The sequence below is a fragment of the Ochotona princeps genome, chromosome 15, assembly GCF_030435755.1.
Source record: "Ochotona princeps isolate mOchPri1 chromosome 15, mOchPri1.hap1, whole genome shotgun sequence".
Taxonomy (NCBI): domain Eukaryota; kingdom Metazoa; phylum Chordata; class Mammalia; order Lagomorpha; family Ochotonidae; genus Ochotona; species Ochotona princeps.
The window spans coordinates 188,697-206,446 of NC_080846.1; the positions used below are offsets into that span (position 1 = coordinate 188,697).

Sequence of the window (17,750 nt, forward strand, 5' to 3'; positions counted from 1 at the left end):
CATTAGGTCAGCAAGCTCACACAGTTTGTTATCTGAACAAGTAAAGCAAGAGTTATAACGGCGGAAAGAATTGTAATTAGCAATGAGCCAAGTTTACTCCATTTAAGTTTTAATTCTGCAATTGACAAGTGAGTGTTTCCAAAGATAATTCTACAAATTGTTTCACCTTAAGACAGGGCATTATCCATTCCAACATTGCAGCCAAGAATTTCTCAGTAGGCAACATATCGTATTCAGTAATACACTCTTACTACAATTCTTATTCTACAACTTAACCATCACTTAATGTGAGGAATACATCAAAAGAGAAAAAAACAAAGACCTGAGACAAAAGGTTTCAAACATTAAGTTCCTCTACAACTGCAGGTTCTACAACCTCATAAGTGATCAAACAATAATCAAAAGTATATCTTTGTGATGTTAGTGAAATCAGCCTATATTTCCTCTAGTTAGAAATTATGAAAGCAGCTAAAGCAACTACAGTTTCTATGTTCTAAAGAGTTGCAAGGACAGGCTAACCCTTAAGGTCACAGTAACTATATTTTTTGCTTTAGCAGGATAGCCTTTAGGGTCCCAGTAACACGATAGCCTTTAGGGTCACAGTAACAAGATAACTTTTAGGGTCCCAGCAACAAGATAGCTTTTAGGGTCCCAGTAGCTATATTTTTTGTCATGGCAGTTTTAACCCATACTCCCATCATTTCCATTAGTTTGTAAAATTCTTATCAAGCCATTTCCCAGAAAGCATGCTAAATGTCCAGGCCAGATTTCAGGACAATGGGTAGGTACACAATAAGGTGTCTGGAAACAGCATGGGCTTGATTGTACTCCTGTGTGCAGTTAAAGGCTCACTCACCAAGACATTATCAGTAACATTAACTCTCAAGCTGATATTATTTGCCAAAGCCATCTCACAGGGGCAAACAATGCCTCAATAGATTACAGGATTCTTAGTGGGGTGCTTGAGTGTCCATGCAAAAGGGTGGTGAGACTGCATCAAGGTGGTCAGAGAGAAATCCGCTGGGCCCTGCCAAACAGCTGGAAGCTCCCTGGGCCCTGCCATGCAGGGAGCTGTTCTCTTCACACCTTTGTGTCATTCACACCTACTGCACGGACCCTGGCAGCTAGTAACAGAGACAGAGGGGTCTTCCACCTGCTGCTTCATTCCCTAAATGGCTGCAATGGTTAGAACTGAGCCGATACAAAGTTAGGAGCTTCCTGCAGTCGAGGTGGGCAGTACTGGACAGGGAGCCAGATCTAGAGGTGCTGTTGCCAGGCCCGAGTCAGCGTTCTCACACTGGTCAGGTCTCTGGGAAAAAGAAACCCATGATTGTGGGGTTCAGCAGGGACCCCTTTCCAGCTGTGACCTCCTCAGCCAGTACCTGGACCAGGCTCCCGGCCTAACAGATGTTCCTGCAGCACGTGGGTTCCACTCCTTTCATCGCGGATTTGCCTGGTCCAGAGCCAGGACATGGCGCCCCAGGAGCCTGTGCGCGCCCCGCTGGCGGAGGGACCAGGGCGCGGGGCAGTCTGGCGGTTGCCAGGAAGCGAGAAGACACACAATGGGCCCGGGACTCAGGAGCCTGCGCCTGCAGCGCCTCTGTGTCGGTCCCCAGGCAGGAGCCACCACGCAGGTCAGTGCACTCCACCTGTGCCAACATCCTTACCCCGGGGATCCCTTTCCCTAGTCCGAGGCTGATCCCGCACACGTGGGGAGAAGGGAGCGGGCGGAAATGGCCCCACGGGGCTGGGGCGTCGCTGCCTTGGCGGTGCCGGCCCGCAGGGGAGCCGGGCCAGGGCGCTCCCCCCGAGCTCTGGGTGGAGGGGCTGCGGCGGCCACCTTCTGTCCGCAGGTGCTGCGGGCCCTGCGCGCCCCCGCCGCGCAATGGGCTCGGACGCCTGGGTCGGGCCTTGGAGACCCCACCGGCCGCGTGGCCCCATCGCAGCGCTCTACAGCGGCCCCGGGCCCAAATACCAGCTGCCGCCCAACACCGGTAGCGGGGCAGGGGTCTGTGGGCGGGGCGGAAGGCCAGGACTGCGGGAGGGCAGGCAGCTGACGCCGCACCCTCGCAGGCTATTTCCTGCATGACCCGTCGCGGCCTCGAGCCCCAGCCTTCACCTTCGGCGCGCGGCTGCCTACGCAACGGCCCACCTGCGGCCCGGGGCCCGGCCACCTTGTGCCGGCTCACATGACCGCGCGTGGCCTGGACTGTGCCCCCGCCTACTCCATTCTCGGCCGCCCGCGGGACTCGGCTCCCTTCCTCACGCCAGGACCCGGTCAGGACCCCCGAGGCCCTGGTCCCGCCCATCCGAGCCCCTAGGGATATTTCAACAAACATCCCCCTCCCCAACGCCCTCCGCCTGACTCGCAGGCAAGTACTTCCCGGAACGTGCAGGGAACGCGACCTACCCCTGTGCGCCCCGGCACACCATCGCCCCCCGGAACTGGGGCGTCTGCGTGGAGCAGCAGACCCCAGGTGAACCTCCTCGGTTACCCCTGGCGGGAGGCCCCGAGCCTGTCCACAGGCGTCGCTGACCGACAGCCGGCTCCATGCAGGCCCGGGCGCCTACTCTGTGCCCTCGCTCCTGGGTCCGCGCGTGATCGGCAAGGTGTCAGCTCCTACATATTCCATCTACGGGCGCAGCGCGGTGGGCAGCTGCTTCGAGGACCTCAGCAAGGTGGGCCAGGGTCCAGGGCGCGGACGGAGGAGGCCGGGTCAGCAGGCGAACCCGGCTGACCCCACTCCGCTGTCTCGCAGACCCCCGGCCCCTGTGCCTACCACGTGGTGAATCCCGGCGTCTACAAGGCCAGGGCTCCACAGTTCTCGATGCTGGCTCGCACATCCGTCCCCCAAGACAGTACGCAGAACCCTGGGCCAGCAGCCTACAACGTGGACCAGGTGGCCTGGGGCTCCGTGCCAAGGGGCGGAGGGGGCGGGTCCTCGCCCCTGCGCGCGGCCCCGGTGCCAAAGTCTGCATCAGCGGCATCTCCCGGCCCACAGCCTCGGAAACCTCGCGGCTGGAGCTTCGGGATCCGGCATTCGGACTACCTGGCCTCCACCCTGGCCAAAATGGACAACTGACCAACCCCGACTATTCAATAAAGCTTGGGCACACCCGCGTGTCCTCTTCCGTATCTGCCCGTGCTGCGCTGGCATGGGAAAAAAGGAAGTGGCACGACCCACCAATGCCCTCTGAGTCCCGGAAATCCGCGGCTCCTGCGAGGATTGGTCGGGTCGCCGCGGGTCCCGCCCGTCGCGCCCCTAGTAGCTGTGCAGGTCCACCTGCCGCTGCGGGCTTCGGGAAACGCCGCGGCAAGGCAGGGCGGAATCCGGCTGAGGCCGCGACAACGGGGGCAGACAGGGTCGCCGTACCGCATAGGTAGGGCCTGGTCGCCATGCCGAGAGGCAGGTGAGGGGTGCGGACAGAGCGCCGCCGACCTCGGACGCAACAATACTTGGGAGGTGGGTGGCACGGGCTCGCGCGCAAGGACGAGGGCCCCAGGCGGAGGCATCCAGGCACACACCGCATCCCGGTAGGCCCGGAGCAATGACCACGCCCAAGGACCTCAGTCGGGGAGAGAGCCAGGGGGCTTCGGAATTCGCGCCCCAACAACTGCAGCTCCCGGAGCTGATCCGCAGGAAGCGAGACGGCGGCCGCCTGAGCGAGGATGACATCAAGGGCTTCGTGCGCGCGGTGGTGGAGCAGAGCGTGCAGGAAGCGCAGATTGGTACAGGGGCAGCCTGCGCCAGAGAGGGGGGGAGTGGGTCCCAGCGCCTGCCGCCCCTGCTGCTGATCTCAACGTCCCACACATAGGGGCCATGCTGATGGCCATCCGACTGCAGGGAATGGATCTGGAGGAGACCTTGGCGCTGACCCTGGCCCTGGCCCAGTCCGGGAAGCAGCTGGAGTGGCCAGAGGCCTGGCGCCAGCAGCTGGTGGACAAACACTCCACGGGGGGCGTGGGTGACAAGGTCAGCCTGGTCCTAGCACCTGCTCTGGCTGCCTGTGGCTGCAAGGTTAGAGCCGCCTCCTCCTGCAGCTGCACCCCCAACTAGGCTTGCCCTGCAGAGCCCAGGTCCTGCCCTTTAGACCAAGCTCAGTGGAATGCAATGTCCCCTTGTTGCTGCACCCCCAATGGGACTACCCCCACCCAGGACGTTGTGCCCCACACCCTCTCTGCCAATTGGGGTCAAGGGGCACGAGGGGAGCCAGGGAAATGGGCAGCTGCCCTCAGTGCTCCTGCCTACCAGGTGCCCATGATCAGCGGACGTGGCCTGGGACACACGGGGGGCACCTTGGACAAGCTGGAATCGATTCCCGGATTCAGGGTCACCCAGGGCCCAGAACAGGTACAACTGGGCCACTTGCCCACCAATCTGTTGGCAGAGGTCCTGACCAGTGTCAGCAGATGGCTGAGGGTCACCAAAAGGGTCTCTGAGGAGACTGACTTGGTGTTGATCGCTGCCGGGCATGGGTCAGCCTTGATGGTCAGGATGCCGTTACTCATTAACGTGTTCGTGCCTGCGCTTCTGTACAGCGCAAAGGTCACACTCCCTGGCAGGACTTGGGGCCTCTGGCCACAGTTCAAGTCAGGGTCAGAGGTCACAGAGGTGGGGTCTGCCCAGATGCGGGGTCTGCTGGAAGGAGCCGGTTGCTGCATCGTGGGCCAGAGCAAGGAGCTGGTTCCTGCTGATGGGATCCTGTATGCTGTCAGAGATGTGACGGCCACCGTGGACAGCCTGCCCCTCGTCACAGGTGACTCCCGCCCACCCCACGCAGCTGCGCCCCTCAGTGCGCTCCACCACAGGAGCCCAGCGTGGCTCCTGCTGACCCCTGCCCAACGGTTCCCACGCAGCCTCCATCCTCAGTAAGAAGGCAGTGGAGGGACTGTCCACCCTGGTGATAGATGTCAAGTTTGGTGAGGCTGCTATCTTCCCCAGCCAGGAGCAGGCCCGGGAGCTGGCCCGAGCGCTGGTGGGCACCCTGCGGGGCACCTCCCTTAGACATCCTGGCTGGGGGTGGGGCCACTTTCCCCTTTCCAACTCCACACCAGCCCAAGCAAAGCTGAGCCAACCTTAATGCTGTGGCGACCCCACTAGTTCCTGAGCTTGGCCGCCCCAACCCTTGGGGCTCCATCTCCATAGGTGGGTGTGGGGACCGGTCTGGGGCTCCGGGTGGCCGCGGCACTGACTGCCATGGACAGCCCCTTGGGCCGCAGCGTGGGCCACAGCTTGGAGGTGGAGGAGGTGTTGCTCTGCCTGGACGGTTCAGGGCCGCCAGACCTGCGAGACCTGGTCACCCGGCTAGGTGAGGGGGATATCCTGGGGCCGCCCGGCTCGGGGGCTGCAGGTGGCCCCTGCCCACCTTACCTAAACCCATCCTGCGTGCAGGAGGCACGTTGCTCTGGCTCAGTGGACAGGCCAAGGCCCAGGATGAGGGCGCCGCACGGGTGGCCGCGGCGCTGGACGACGGCTCGGCCCGGGACCGCTTCGAGTGGATGCTCGCGGGGCAGGGGGTGGACCCGCGCCTGGCCCGGGCCCTGTGCTCCGGAAGCCCCGCGCAGCGCCGGCAGCTGCTGCCCCGCGCCCGGCACCAGGAGGAGCTGCTGGCGCCCGCAGACGGTGAGAGCCGTGCCCTCCACCTGACGCGCACTCCCCGCCGTGCCCACCGCCTGACGCGCTCTCCCCTCAGGCACCGTGGAGCTCGTGCGGGCACTGCCGCTGGCGCGGGTGCTGCACCAGCTCGGGGCCGGACGCAGCCGCGCGGGGCAGCCGCTCCAACTCGGGGTGGGCGCCGAGCTGCTGGTCGCCGTGGGACAGCGGCTGGGCCGCGGTAAGCGCGCCCGTCTCAGCCCGGTTGACCCCGTTCCCCGCTGACCCGTCCTTGCCTGACCCGCTCCACCCTGACTGACCCCTGAGCCCCGCTGACCCCCTCCTCCCTGACCCCTACCCGCCCGCAGGCACGCCCTGGCTCCGCGTGCACCTGGACCAGCCCGCGCTCAGCCCCGCGCAGCACAGGGCCCTGCAGGAGGCGCTCGTGCTCTCGGACCGCGCGCCCTTCGCTGCCCCCTCGCCCTTCGCCGAGCTGGTCCTGCCGCCGCCCGCCGCGGATCCCCGTCCGTAGGCGCCGGCCTCCCTCTCGTTCTTCCCGTCCCTGGCCTCCCGTCCTCTCCTTCCTCCCCGACTTTCCGTCCGAGGAACGAGCCCGACGCTGCCATTCAGCGCGGGGGCGGGGCCGCCGCACACGTGACCGCCGGCGCAGCTGCGCACGCGCAGCCCCCGACGCCTGCGCGCCCCACAGCGCATGGCGGCCACCGGCAAGCGCGGACTCTGCGGCGCGCGGTGAGGACACTCGGGTTTATTGCAAGCGGGCGGGCGAGGGGTGCGGGGCGTCCCCGTCCCCGCTGAGCCCCGCATGCCGCCCCGGGCCTGGCTGCGGCTGCTCGCGCGCGCCCGGCTCCCGGCTCCGTCTCCGGCGCGGCCCCGCGGGCCCGGACTGCGCGCCCGGCTGCTGACCACGGCCGCGCTGGGCGCCGCGCTGGGCGCCGGCTGGCTCGGGCTGCGCGCCGAGAAGGAGCGGCGGCGGCAGCGGGAGCGCGCGGAGGCGCTGCGCCGGGCGGCCGTGGGCCGCGGGGACTTCAGCCTGCGGGACCAGCACGGGCGGCCGCGGCGCAAGGCCGACTTCCGCGGCCAGTGGGTGCTGCTCTACTTCGGCTTCACGCACTGCCCGGACATCTGCCCCGACGAGCTGCAGAAGCTGGCGCAGGTGGTGCGGCGGCTGGAGGCCGAGCCGGGCCTGCCGGCCGTGCAGCCCATCTTCGTGACCCTGGACCCCGAGCGCGACGACGTCCCGGCCATGGCCCGCTACGTCCGCGACTTCCACCCGCGGCTGCTGGGGCTCACGGGCTCGGCCGAGCAGGTGGCGGAGGTGAGCCGCAGCTACCGCGTCTACTACAGCGCCGGGCCCCCGGACGTCGACGGGGACTACATCGTGGACCACTCCATCGCCATCTACCTGCTGGACCCCGACGGCCTCTTCACCGACTACTATGGCCGCGGCAAGTCAGCCGAGCAGATCGCGGCCAGCGTCCGGCGCCACATGGCCACCTTCCGCAGCGTCCTGTCCTGAGGGGCCATTAAACAGAGTGGACTAACGAGTGTGGAGCCGCAGCCTTTCCTGGAGGGTCGGGGGCCGGTCCGCCTCAGGGCTGGGCCGTGGAGGGGGCGGCGTAGGTCTGGAAGCGCTTGTGTGCCCTCTGGTACGTGAGCAGCTTCAGGGACATGGTGTCCACGGCGGCCTCCAGCCCCGGCTGCTGGGTGATCTCCACTGTGTAGTCGTTGGCCTGGAGGAGCAAGGGGTCAGCGGGGGTGCGGGCACCCCTCCCGCCCACAGACCCCGGCCACTCACCAGCTGCAGGGAGGCCAGCATGGCACGGCAGACCTCGAACGCAGGCTGGCCAGCCACCAGTTCAGCAAAGCGACACCACTGGTTGAGCTGGGGGAACTGCGACACCACCTGGTCTCCGTAGGTGTGAATGTCAAAGGGTACGTGCTGCTCCTGCAGGGGAAGGGTGTGAGGGGGCGAGGGGCTGCGGCCAGCACAGGCAGGGCGGCACCTGCTCCTGCAGGGGAAGGGTGTGAGGGTGTGAGGGTGTGAGGGGCTGCGGCCAGCACAGGCAGGGCGGCCCACCTCACCTGCTCCTGCAGCAGTGGCTGCACAGTGTCCTCCCAGGCCCTGACGCGTTGGCTCAGCTCGGTCTCCTGCACAAACTTCTGGGAGCTGGCAATGAAGAGCTCCTGCAGAGGGACCCTGGGGCTACCACCGTGTGCAGGGCCCAGGGTGCCCTCCCAGAGCCCCCTCCGACTTGGACCTACCACATTCTGGCGAACCAGCTCCTCGTAGCTCAGGGATGTGGGCAAGGCCTGTGCCTCTGGGGAAGCACATGTGTGAGCTGTGAGCAGGCGAGCCTTTCCCTCCCACCAGCAGCCCCCTGCAACTTACCCAAGCCAGACGCTTCTCCAGGCCGTGTGTCCTCCGGCTGCACACACCCCTCGGCCTCTAGGTCGTCTGCTGGGAGCAGGGAGCAGGCTCTCAGCACAAATGCACACACAACACCCCCTAACACACACACACCTGTGAGCACCCACCTGCTGCCCCCAGGTCCTCCAGGGAGCCCTCCAGGCGCTCCTCCTCTGCAGGCCACACCTCCTCTTCCTCAGCCTCTGGCAGCCACTGCCTGGCCATCTGCCCAAGGACAGCATCTGTGAGGGGCCCAGCCCCTCCCCCACCCCCGACCAGGCCAAGGGCACTCACCTCTCTCCTCTTAAGTTTCCGCAGGGTCTCCAGCTGCTCCCTAACATGTTGCCAGTACAGGACCTCCATGTCTGCGCACAAAGACCTTGTTGGGGGTGCCTGCCGGGGCCCCAAGACCCCCGAGACCCCCGGGGGGATGAGTGGGCTGACCTAACACCAACCCACTGGGGTGCATACGGAGGTGCTGTCTCACCTGCAAAGCTGGGGCCCTTCCTCCGGGGCCTCCCACTGGTGTTGTGGTCAGCATCTGTGAGACACTCGAGTCAGGAGGAACGGAGCCCACGGGCTGGCCTGCCCCTGGGGGCACTCTCACCTCCCACACGGCTTACAGTAGGCCAGATACCACTGGTGGAAGTCCTGCAGCTTGGTAGTGCACTTCCGCTTGCGCTTTTGTCCTGGAGCTTCCTCCACACAGGGGGGCACGGAGTAGGGCCTACCTGGGGGCACATGGGACTCAGCAGGCACAGCTGCCCGACCTTGGGGCCCCTGCTGGACTCCGGCCCCACCCAGGTACCTTTCTTGAAGGGCTGGGAATCCAAGGAGTCGAAGGGGTCCAGGCTCTGCCAGGGGTCCGGATTCTCCTACACAGAGCAACAGCAGTTGTTCAGGGTGGGAGGACTCATTCCTGAGCAAGCAAGGCAGGAGGGAGAGGCAGACCCCACCTCACCTCTGGCTGGGACAGGGGCTCCGGGGCCTGCTCTCGCTCACGCAGCGAGTACCTCCTGGGCAGCGTAGGACTCTGCAATGAAAGAGGCCCCAGGGCCACCCAGCTGATGCGCATCAGAGCTCAAGAACCAAGTCCCACTACCGCATCGGGCTCAAATGCCGAGTCCCTCCACCCTTGTGTGAAGCCTACATGGGGCTCCTGGCTTCAACCAGCCTAGATCTGGCTGTTGAAATCCTCTGGGGAGTGAACCAGCGGATGAAAAACTTTTTTCCCTTGTTTAAAAAAAGAAGCCCACAGGGACCTTCTAAGAACTCAGATCCTGTGCACCACCAACCATGACAGGCAGCAGCCACAAACCCCAGGGGGCAGAGCAGGTGAGGGGGCTGACAGAGGGGCAGTGAAGGCCTCCAGGCCTGCCACTCCTGCAGAGTGCCTTTGGAAACCAGCCGCCATCCTAGCTAGCTGCTCTAGGACTGGCTGGGGTTGTCCTCACAGGCCCCACGGATACAGGGGGAGCAGAGACCAGGGCAACCGCACAGCTCGAGCCTGGAGCCCACCTCTGGGCTCCTAGGTTCCCGAACAGCCTCAGTGGCAGCAGTCTCGGGGGTGGCAGCCTTGGGGGGCTGCAGGGCCTCCTCCGCGTCGTCGTCATCACCCCCACCGCCGGGCTCTGGGCCTTCTGGAGAGCCTGGGTGGGAAGAGGACAGACAGCAGCTAGGAGGCGAGGCTGCCTGCTGCCAGCTGGGGACCGTCAAGCCTTGTCTTAGCAAGCAGGCACCTAGGTCTGCTCATGGACAAGGCCCCAGGAAAAGGGGAGAGGGTGGGGAAACAGAGGCCTCCCCAACTCCATGCTGTACCCTCCTTCTGCCCCCACAGAGGCCGGTGGCCCCTCCAGCCAGCACCCTCACCTGGCCCCTGGGCGAGGCTGAGCACTGGCACGGGACTCCTGCACTCCGGGACTTCCATCAGCTGTTCTTCAGCCATGCTGGCCTCTGGGGGACAGGGACAGGTCAGGATCAGCCCAGCAGACAGCCAGCAGCTGTTGAGGTGCAGCGAGGGGGAGGGGAGGACAAGCTCCTGGCACCTGGCAGGGGCCCCCCAAGAGTCCACACCAACACCCCTTGTTCCTTCCTGGGAGGCCCCCACAGCCAGGCCCTCACCCTTGTGGCTGCCCCCAGGCTCCATGGAGGACACACCCACTGGCTCCAACATGAAGGCCCCCCTCAGGTGGGGGGTGCACGTGTTCATCCTGAAGTCCTTTCGGCTGGCCAGAATCTCACCCTGACGACTGTGAGGACAGAACACGACCTGCAGTACCTGCTGCAGGGACGCTGACCATTGGGCTGCCCCACCCTAGGAGCAGGCCTGTACCTGTACAGTGGGTGGTGAGCCTTCTCTATCTCATCGGGGGCTACCAGGGCCATGGGCAGGAGAGGGACGATGAGGACTTCCTGTGCAGGGACCAGGCATAAGCACTGAGGGCAAGTCCCCCCGCCAGCTCACCACGGCCCCAAGGACAGGGATTGGACACGCACAGTGGGTGCCTGGTTGTTCTTCAGATCCACGTTAACCCGGGAGTCAGGTAAGTCATCCAGCGACAGGAACTGTGGGGAGACAGCGAGCGCTCACAGTATGGAGCCCGGAGCCCAGGCAGGCAGGAGGGCAAGGGCCACAAGTCCAAGAGAGCTCACCTTATCCTCTGCCTCCTGTGGTTGCCTGGAGTTGGCATCCCCACTGGCCTCATCGTCCTGTCCTGAAGACGGCTGCCTGGCTCGCCTGAGACAGAGGAAGGCCCAGTGGGTATCCCTGGAGGCCGCAGGGCCTCCCACTCCTGCCTCCAGCACTCACCTCTTGCCAGAGATGAAGTCGAGAGCCTGGTAGACCAGCGAGTACAGGTACTCCACCTGGTGAGAAGAGGAGGGTGAGGGTGCCTGCGACGCGCCCACTGCCCAGCCACCCCCTGCACACCTCCAACACACTCTGCCCATGGTGACTGGCATTCTCATCACGGCCACAGCTGAGGCCCCGACACGGCGTGGCAAGACCATGCACCCATGTGGCACCTGACACACCTCACAGCCCTTGGCGCTGTGCCTCAGACACTGCGCTTCCCTTTCTCCCAGTCCAGCTGAGGTGGGGCCTTCGAGGCTTTGACAGAGCACCCCCAGGGCACGGCAGAAGGGCCATGTGTGCACGGGCTGCCCCCTCAGCCAGTCTAAGTCTGTGTTAGTTCTCTGGTGTGTGAGGAAGGAGGTGAGGCACCAGTGAGGCCCGTGGTGGCCAAGGGACGACGTGCCCAGGCCCACAGGGCGGGACCAACCTTCTTGCTGTAGACGCAGGCCGAGCCTTGGATCAGCAGCGCTGCCTCGACAAAGTTCATTGTAGTTTTGCCTTCATCAAAAGAAATGCAGATCTGGTCCAGCTGCAGGAGACAACAGCGCTCATTGGTCCTGGCGGCTCCTCTCAGGAACCCTAGGCTGCGCGCAGAAGCCTCAGGGACTGTCCCTGCTTCCTGGAGACTCAGGGGTCTAACCGTCAGGGGCACCGACCCCATCACAGCTAGCCATCCCCACCCCGAGAGGAGCACAGGCAACGTCATGGCCGGAGACCTTGGGGCACTGCCACCACCTGCCTTCTCCAAGCACCACTTGCACCCAACGAAAAAAGTGCAGCTGGACATTGGATGCCCCCCGCAAGGCCTGTGCAGAAGTCCAGGGAGTCCTCCCCTAACCCCCCTACCCACCCTCAGGACCATCGTAACATGACTTTTCCTACAGCTCACGCAGACATGCAAGAAGCACCCGCAGTGCTCCACGGAGCCCTGGCTGCCCATGCTCACGGCAAGGTAGACACATGGGCAGCCGCAGGCCACGTGACAAGGCAGCTGGCAGCAGTGATGCCCACAGCCCCCATCGCAGGGCTGGGTCTGACCCCACCCCTGGCCCCTGGCTTAGGTAACGGGGCTCTCTCCCTACCAAATAAACATTAAAATCACGCATAAGCATTGTGGCACAGTGGGACACGCCGCCTGAGAGCGCATCCTGTGCTGGTCCCTGTGCCAGTGGGCTACACCCCGAGCCAGTCGCCTGGGAAAGCGGAGGATGGCCGCGAGCTCGGATGTGCGCCTGGCTTCCACCTGGACATCCGGGGAAGGAACCAGCGGATGGAAAGCACCGCCATCTCTCCTCTTTGTGACTTTCAAACAAATGACCCCAGAAGGCAAAAGTCCATCAGCCACGGGCACAAGGAGCTGGACGGGCAGGTAAAGCAGAGGGCCGCCAGCCTCCAGCATCGCCCGCCCGGCCCTGCCTCTCCAGCAAACACACACGAGCCAGGGGAGCAAGCGAGGACGCCAAGGCGGGGCCCTGGGGCTGGTCACCGAGCGGAGCCCACAGGGCACGGGGCGGCGGAGAGGAGCAAGGCCGAGGACCGGACGCCGCACCCCGGCTCGCGCCCTCACCTCCTCTAGGTACTCGCCCAGCTGGGCCGCCACGTCCACCTCCCAGTTCTTGGTGAGGTCGCGGATGGGCTGCAGGAGGTGAGCGAAGCGTGCCTCCACGTCCTCCATGTCCGGGCGAGGTCGGGCGGCCCACGGCGCGCGGATCGGGACTCCGACGGCGGGCTCCGCGCTCAGCCCGCCACCGCGCCTGGCGCCATTTTGCTGTTCCCGCCCGGGAAGTGCAAGTGCGCGGGGAGCGCACGCCGATGACGCACCGCGGGCCCTGGCCTCCGGGCGCTGGCGGCCTGCGCGGCGCGCACTTGTGACGGCACCGCAGCCGGCACTCGGAGCTGTCAACCCGGACGCCGGGCGGGAGGGCGGGAAGGGGCGGGGCCCAGAGGGGCGTGGCTCCGGCGTGGGCGGGACTTGCGGCCTCGGACCCGGGCTTGCTGTCGGTGGGGCGGGGCCGATGGGGCGGAGCTTACGGTCGAGGGGCGGAGCCGAGGACGCGGCACGGGCTCTGCCTCTGCTGGCGCGTCGCGGACATGGCGGGCTCCCGGCTCCCGCGGCAGCTCTTTCTCCAGGGCGTGGCCGCGATCTACATGTTCGCCTTCGCCTCTCTGTACACGCAAGTCCCGGGTGAGGGCGCCGAGGGCGGGGAAGCCCACGGTCTTTGCTCCCACACTCCCCAGCCCGAGGCCGGAGGGGTCCAGGCCTGGACGCGGGGCCTGGGGCTGTGCAGGGAGGAGAGGGGCTGCAGGCCTCTCCGCCACTGGACACGGCGCCTTCCTTCCCGCAGGCCTCTATGGCCCCGACGGCATCCTGCCTGCTCGGAGGACGCTGCGGCCGCAGGGCAAAGGGCGCTGGCGGCAGCTGTGGGAGACGCCGACGCTGCTCTGGGAGGCGCCCGCGCTGGGGCTGGACACGGCCCAGGGCCTCGAGCTGCTCAGCCTGCTGGGCACGCTGCTGGCCCTGGGCACCCTGCTGCTGCGCCCGCTGCGCCACCCCCTCGTCTACCTGCTCCTCTGGGCTGCCTACCTGTCCGCCTACCAGGCAAGTGGGGCTGCCCGCCGCCCCCGCTGCTCCAGCCGCTGCCCTGCTGGCCTCGCCTGGCCGTGCAGACACGCTCTCTTCTCTGCAGGTGGGCCAGGTGTTCCTGTACTTCCAGTGGTGAGTGGCTGCGCGCCAAGGCACTGGGGGGGTGGGCTGTGCTGGCCGCTCCTGGGAGACCCCGGGGTGCACTGGGTCCTCTCCCCACAGGGACTCTCTGCTGCTGGAGACGGGCTTCCTAGCCGTGCTGGTGGCCCCGCTGAGGCAGCACTGCCGCGGCAAGCAGGCCCTGCCGGAGACACCCCACGACCACCTCCCCTTCTGGCTGGTGCGCTGGCTGCTCTTTCGCCTCATGTTCGCCTCTGGCGTGGTGAAGCTGACCAGCCGCTGCCCGGCGTGGTGGGGGCTCACCGGTGAGGGTCCCGGCCAGGGTGTTGGGTGGGCTGAGGGGCCCTGCCAAGGCTCTGACCGCCCACCTGCTGACCCCCCGCAGCCCTCACCTACCATTATGAGACGCAGTGCCTGCCCACGCCAGCTGCCTGGTTCGCTCACCACCTGCCAGTCTGGCTGCACAAGCTCAGCGCTGTGGCCACCTTCCTTATCGAGATCGCCGTCCCACCACTGTTCTTCTCACCCACTCGCCGCCTGCGTCTGCTGGCCTTCTACTCCCAGGTGGGCAGGTGGGCCTGGGCCACAGGACCAGTGCAGCCCCAGGGGTCCGGCAATACAGTTGGTGTGGCAGATGATCCCCTCCAGGGCCCCTCCCTGAGTGCAGCCCCTCCCCTAGGTACTGCTGCAAGTCATGATCCTCCTGACTGGCAACTACAACTTCTTCAACCTGCTGACACTCGTGCTCACCAGCGCCCTCCTGGATGACCAGCACCTGGCAGCCAGGCCCGAGCAGGGCCACCGCAGGAAGAAGGCCACCTGTGAGTATGACCAGCTGTCAGCCTGCTGTGGCCCCGTGGTGTCTCCTTTCTCTAGCTACATCCCGACCCCTGCCAATCTGACTGTCCCTCCCTGCAGCCTGGACCCAGGCCCTGCTGGGCACACTGGCCCTGCTGCTGGAGCTGGCCGTCTACGGGCTCCTGGCCTATGGCACCGTGCACTACTTTGGTCTAGAGGTCAACTGGCAGCAGCACACTATCCACTCCAGAGTCAGTGAGTGCCTCCTTGGGGGGCTCGGGGCCTGTGGGCAGGGCTGGGACACCCTGCCTCACACACCTCCCTCCCACAGCCTTCACCTTCCACCAGTTCTCCCAGTGGCTGAAGATGGTGACCCTGCCCACCATGTGGCTGGGCGCGGCCTCCCTGGCCTGGGAGCTGCTGACTGCCCTCTGGAGGTACACAGCTGGAGCTGGAGTGGGTGTGCGGCCCCTGGACAGAGCCCAACAGCTAAGTGTCCTGCCCACAGGTGGACCCGGGTACAAGGCTGGCTGCGGAAGCTGTGTGCCTCGGTGGAGCTATCAGTGTGGGGTGGGGCCACAGTGGCCTTGTTCTTGATCAGCCTGGTGGGTAGCAGCCCAAGGGTCGGGGGCTGGGAGGAGCTGGAAGGGCAGCCCTGGACCTGCGCTCACTTGGTGCAGGTGCCATACTCATACATGGAGCCTGGGACCCACGGGCGCCTCTGGGTGGGGACGCACCGCCTGTTTGGAGCCGTGGAACACTTGCAGCTGGCCAATTCTTACGGCCTCTTCCGCCGGATGACCGGTCTGGGTGGGCGGCCTGAGGTGGTGCTGGAAGGCAGCTATGACGGACATCACTGGACGGTAAGCCTCCTGTGGGCTCGTGCGGTCATGCCAGCCCCAGACATCCCTGGAGAACTGGGGGTGCTCGGCGTGTAGGGACCAGATCTCGCTGGCCCAACTGACCCTGCACCCCACCCGCACCGCCCCCGGGCAGGAAATCGAGTTCATGTACAAACCTGGGAACATGAGCCGGCCACCTCCCATTGTGGTCCCTCACCAGCCACGCCTGGATTGGCAGATGTGGTTCGCCGCCCTGGGCCCCCACATGCATAGCCCTTGGTTCACGAGCCTGGTTCTCCGGTTGCTGCAAGGGAAGGAGCCAGGTGAGGCCTAGTGGGGCATGGGGATGGGGTGCTGAGCCCCCTGGATGATGTCTGGTGGGGCAGGGGGATGGGGTGCTGAGCCCCCTGGATGATGTCTGGTGGGGGGAGGGGGTGCTGAGCCTCCTGGATGATGTCTGGTGAGGGGACAGGGCTGGGGAGGTACAGGAAGACGTGCTGACCCCCCACCTCCACAGTGATCCGTCTGGTCCAGAACCAAGTGACCAGCTACCCCTTCCACGAGCGTCCACCCACCTATGTCCGTGCCCAGCGCTACAAGTACTGGTTCTCCCAGCCTGGAGAGCAGGGGTAAGATTGGTTGCCGGGCAGACAGGTAGTCAGTCTTCGGCTCGGGGGCACACTGACCACATGCCTTGTTGCAGCCGATGGTGGCGGCGCCAGTGGGTAGAGGAGTTCTTCCCAGCCGTGTCTCTGGGGGACCCGACACTGGAGACCTTGCTGAAGCAGTTTGGGCTTCAGGTAGGAGGGTGTTGGGCGGGGGAGAGGATGGCCCCTACTGCCAGGCGGCCTCTGTGGACTTTTGTTCTTGTCCTCCACAGGACAAGAGCCCATCCCGGGCCCGCAGCTCTGGCACCCTGGCTCAGGCCCTCTACTGGGTACGCGCTTGGCTGTCCGCCCTGGAGCCCCCCATGCTGCTCTGGGGGCTGCTCGTGGCTGTAGGCACCGTCAGAGCTCTGCAGGCCCTGCTGCCTGGCTCACCACTCCACTTGTCCCCACCAGCCAGCAGGGAGAAGCACAAGCCAGCCCCCAACCACAGCAATGACACCTCACAGGCCACTCCGGCCCCCAGCCCCTGCAGCACCTCCCGGGCTTCCCGGCGGAAAAAGTAACCCCCAGAAGGCCCGTCCTGCCCAGGGCAGGCCTGCCACAGGGCACAGGCCCCACCATGGTGCCTTCGCCATCCTGTCAGGGCAGATATGGGCCAGGGTGCTACCCAGGACTGGCCAGTGCTGAGGGTCCACCGATCTCTCTCACACCAACAGCATCCCTGCCTGGTGCTGTAGGAGGTGGCCATGTGGCCCTGCTCAGGACACTTCCCAGAAAGTTGTAGTGGAGCCAGGGCAACCCAGCCGCCACGGTCTGACCCTGGAGCCCGGCCCTGCGCCAGAGCCAGACTGGTGCCCCAGGGAGCTCACAGCGGTGTCATCCTGAAGATCTGTGCGTCTGTGAAGACGTCTCAAGGGCTGGCCACCTGCCCAGAGTGCCTGGCCCAGCTGGCACCAATACATTCACCTGGGACCCAGCATGCACTGACACAGGACCTGAACCCCTGTCCGCATGGGAGTCCAGAAGGGTTTGGCCCAGCCCCAGCTGAAAATAAACAAAAGCTTTTTCTATGGAGGACTTAACTTTGACCTGACCTTGGTAATGCCTGGTGATGGGCACGAAGCCAGGACACAGCTCTTGCCAACCCACAGCCTCACTAGGGCTCAGAAAGGAAGGAGGGTTGGAGCAGACAGGTGCAAGATGAGCGGGAAGAAGGGGTACATTGCTGTTTGCCTCTGTCCTAAAGGGGGTGCCATCTGGGTGTGTGGCCCCCACACACCTGCAGGCTGTCCCCACATAGCACACACCTGCAGACTTCCTTCCCTCCCACAGACCCAGGGTAGCCTCAGTGCGTCCAGCCCCTCCCCTGAAGTCTGTAAAACTGATCAAGATAACTCGGAGCGCCAGTGATTCAGCTGCACTCCAAGGGCTCCTGACATGACGTTGCCAGCGTCGGCATGGGGCAGCTCTCTCTGGAAGCCAGCCTGCCGAGCTCTGCTAACACTTGGTTTTCATCCGCCCTCCTTTCGGATGAAGCAAGCAGCCAGGACCTCCCTCTGCGTTCCCCACATGCTGCCAGGACCCAGGCATGTGAGCCATCCTCCCCTGCTTTCCTGGGCCCGTTCGCAAAGAGCTGGGAGTGGAGCCGCCGGGACTCAAACTGGGACCCACACAGCATGCTGGTGTCCCATGTGTGCCCAGCATCGCCATCCCCACTTCTGCTTTTGAAATACCCCAGCTTGGGCCCAGCGGCGTGGCCTAGAGGCTAAAGTCCTTGCCTTGAAAGCCCCGGGATCCCATGTGGGCGCTGGTTCTAATCCCGGCAGCTCCACTTCCCATCCAGGTCCCTGCTTGTGGCCTGGGAAAGCAGTCGAGGATGGCCCAATGCTTTGGGACCCTGCACCCGTGTGGGAGACCCGGAA

At 64.9% G+C, this 17,750-nt stretch overlaps 5 protein-coding genes across 6 annotated transcripts; 4 read left to right on the forward strand and 1 right to left on the reverse strand.

Annotated features, from left to right (window-relative positions):
- The first annotated feature begins 1,485 nt into the window (after positions 1-1,485).
- Positions 1,486-3,118, forward strand: CIMAP1B (ciliary microtubule associated protein 1B). Its single transcript, XM_004589697.2, has 7 exons — positions 1,486-1,634; positions 1,854-1,994; positions 2,074-2,277; positions 2,373-2,477; positions 2,558-2,679; positions 2,760-2,900; positions 3,003-3,118. The coding sequence occupies exons 2-7, from the start codon at positions 1,886-1,888 to the stop codon at positions 3,081-3,083; spliced, it is 762 nt and encodes a 253-aa protein (XP_004589754.1). The 5' UTR covers positions 1,486-1,634; positions 1,854-1,885; the 3' UTR covers positions 3,084-3,118.
- Positions 3,119-3,171: 53 nt separating this feature from the next.
- Positions 3,172-6,126, forward strand: TYMP (thymidine phosphorylase). The gene is made up of 10 exons (XM_004589698.2): positions 3,172-3,381; positions 3,540-3,730; positions 3,817-4,019; positions 4,254-4,352; positions 4,629-4,758; positions 4,859-4,977; positions 5,148-5,310; positions 5,394-5,624; positions 5,695-5,835; positions 5,963-6,126. The coding sequence occupies exons 1-10, from the start codon at positions 3,188-3,190 to the stop codon at positions 6,124-6,126; spliced, it is 1,635 nt and encodes a 544-aa protein (XP_004589755.2). The 5' UTR covers positions 3,172-3,187.
- A 253-nt stretch (positions 6,127-6,379) lies between these two features.
- LOC105942073 (protein SCO2 homolog, mitochondrial) lies at positions 6,380-7,157 on the forward strand. The gene has a single exon (XM_058673312.1). It carries the CDS (start codon positions 6,418-6,420, stop codon positions 7,129-7,131), a length of 714 nt encoding a protein of 237 aa, XP_058529295.1. The 5' UTR covers positions 6,380-6,417; the 3' UTR covers positions 7,132-7,157.
- A 47-nt stretch (positions 7,158-7,204) lies between these two features.
- NCAPH2 (non-SMC condensin II complex subunit H2) lies at positions 7,205-12,684 on the reverse strand. 2 transcript variants are annotated; one of them, XM_058673310.1, is made up of 20 exons: positions 12,444-12,684; positions 11,304-11,405; positions 10,832-10,887; positions 10,675-10,759; positions 10,519-10,587; positions 10,355-10,434; positions 10,144-10,271; positions 9,892-9,975; positions 9,541-9,671; positions 8,984-9,055; positions 8,831-8,897; positions 8,646-8,753; positions 8,510-8,563; positions 8,317-8,387; positions 8,151-8,247; positions 8,005-8,073; positions 7,878-7,933; positions 7,698-7,799; positions 7,411-7,560; positions 7,205-7,345 (listed from the first exon to the last, which is right to left on the reverse strand). In XM_058673310.1, the coding sequence occupies exons 1-20, from the start codon at positions 12,549-12,551 to the stop codon at positions 7,205-7,207; spliced, it is 1,830 nt and encodes a 609-aa protein (XP_058529293.1). In that variant the 5' UTR covers positions 12,552-12,684. The 2 variants fall into 2 exon arrangements, with proteins under 2 accessions (XP_058529293.1, XP_058529294.1); XM_058673311.1 differs by having other exon boundaries at positions 8,005-8,070; positions 12,444-12,682.
- Positions 12,685-12,942: 258 nt separating this feature from the next.
- LMF2 (lipase maturation factor 2) lies at positions 12,943-16,910 on the forward strand. Its single transcript, XM_036492324.2, has 14 exons — positions 12,943-13,061; positions 13,222-13,475; positions 13,564-13,592; positions 13,683-13,885; positions 13,966-14,144; positions 14,260-14,401; positions 14,499-14,633; positions 14,710-14,815; positions 14,887-14,983; positions 15,059-15,241; positions 15,375-15,543; positions 15,738-15,849; positions 15,924-16,020; positions 16,101-16,910. The coding sequence occupies exons 1-14, from the start codon at positions 12,968-12,970 to the stop codon at positions 16,389-16,391; spliced, it is 2,091 nt and encodes a 696-aa protein (XP_036348217.2). The 5' UTR covers positions 12,943-12,967; the 3' UTR covers positions 16,392-16,910.
- The last annotated feature ends 840 nt before the right edge of the window (positions 16,911-17,750 follow it).

Bases quoted from the DNA above. Each gene is read 5' to 3' on its own strand.
- LOC105942073 (XM_058673312.1), top strand. From the start codon at position 6,418: ATGCCGCCCCGGGCCTGGCTGCGGCTGCTCGCGCGCGCCCGGCTCCCG.
- NCAPH2 (XM_058673310.1), bottom strand. From the start codon at position 12,551: ATGGAGGACGTGGAGGCACGCTTCGCTCACCTCCTGCAGCCCATCCGC. The intron at 10,888-11,303 runs GTTGGTCCCGCC...TCTTCTCACCAG, and splicing joins CCTGCGTCTACAGCAAGAAG to GTGGAGTACCTGTACTCGCT. The intron at 10,760-10,831 runs GTGAGTGCTGGA...CCTCTGTCTCAG, and splicing joins GACTTCATCTCTGGCAAGAG to GCGAGCCAGGCAGCCGTCTT.
- LMF2 (XM_036492324.2), top strand. From the start codon at position 12,968: ATGGCGGGCTCCCGGCTCCCGCGGCAGCTCTTTCTCCAGGGCGTGGCC. The intron at 14,984-15,058 runs GTGGGTAGCAGC...CACTTGGTGCAG, and splicing joins CCTTGTTCTTGATCAGCCTG to GTGCCATACTCATACATGGA. The intron at 15,850-15,923 runs GTAAGATTGGTT...GCCTTGTTGCAG, and splicing joins TCCCAGCCTGGAGAGCAGGG to CCGATGGTGGCGGCGCCAGT.
- CIMAP1B (XM_004589697.2), top strand. From the start codon at position 1,886: ATGGGCTCGGACGCCTGGGTCGGGCCTTGGAGACCCCACCGGCCGCGT. The intron at 2,680-2,759 runs GTGGGCCAGGGT...GCTGTCTCGCAG, and splicing joins GCTTCGAGGACCTCAGCAAG to ACCCCCGGCCCCTGTGCCTA. The intron at 2,901-3,002 runs GTGGCCTGGGGC...CCCGGCCCACAG, and splicing joins CAGCCTACAACGTGGACCAG to CCTCGGAAACCTCGCGGCTG.
- TYMP (XM_004589698.2), top strand. From the start codon at position 3,188: ATGCCCTCTGAGTCCCGGAAATCCGCGGCTCCTGCGAGGATTGGTCGG. The intron at 4,020-4,253 runs GTTAGAGCCGCC...CCTGCCTACCAG, and splicing joins TGGCTGCCTGTGGCTGCAAG to GTGCCCATGATCAGCGGACG. The intron at 5,625-5,694 runs GTGAGAGCCGTG...CTCTCCCCTCAG, and splicing joins GCTGCTGGCGCCCGCAGACG to GCACCGTGGAGCTCGTGCGG.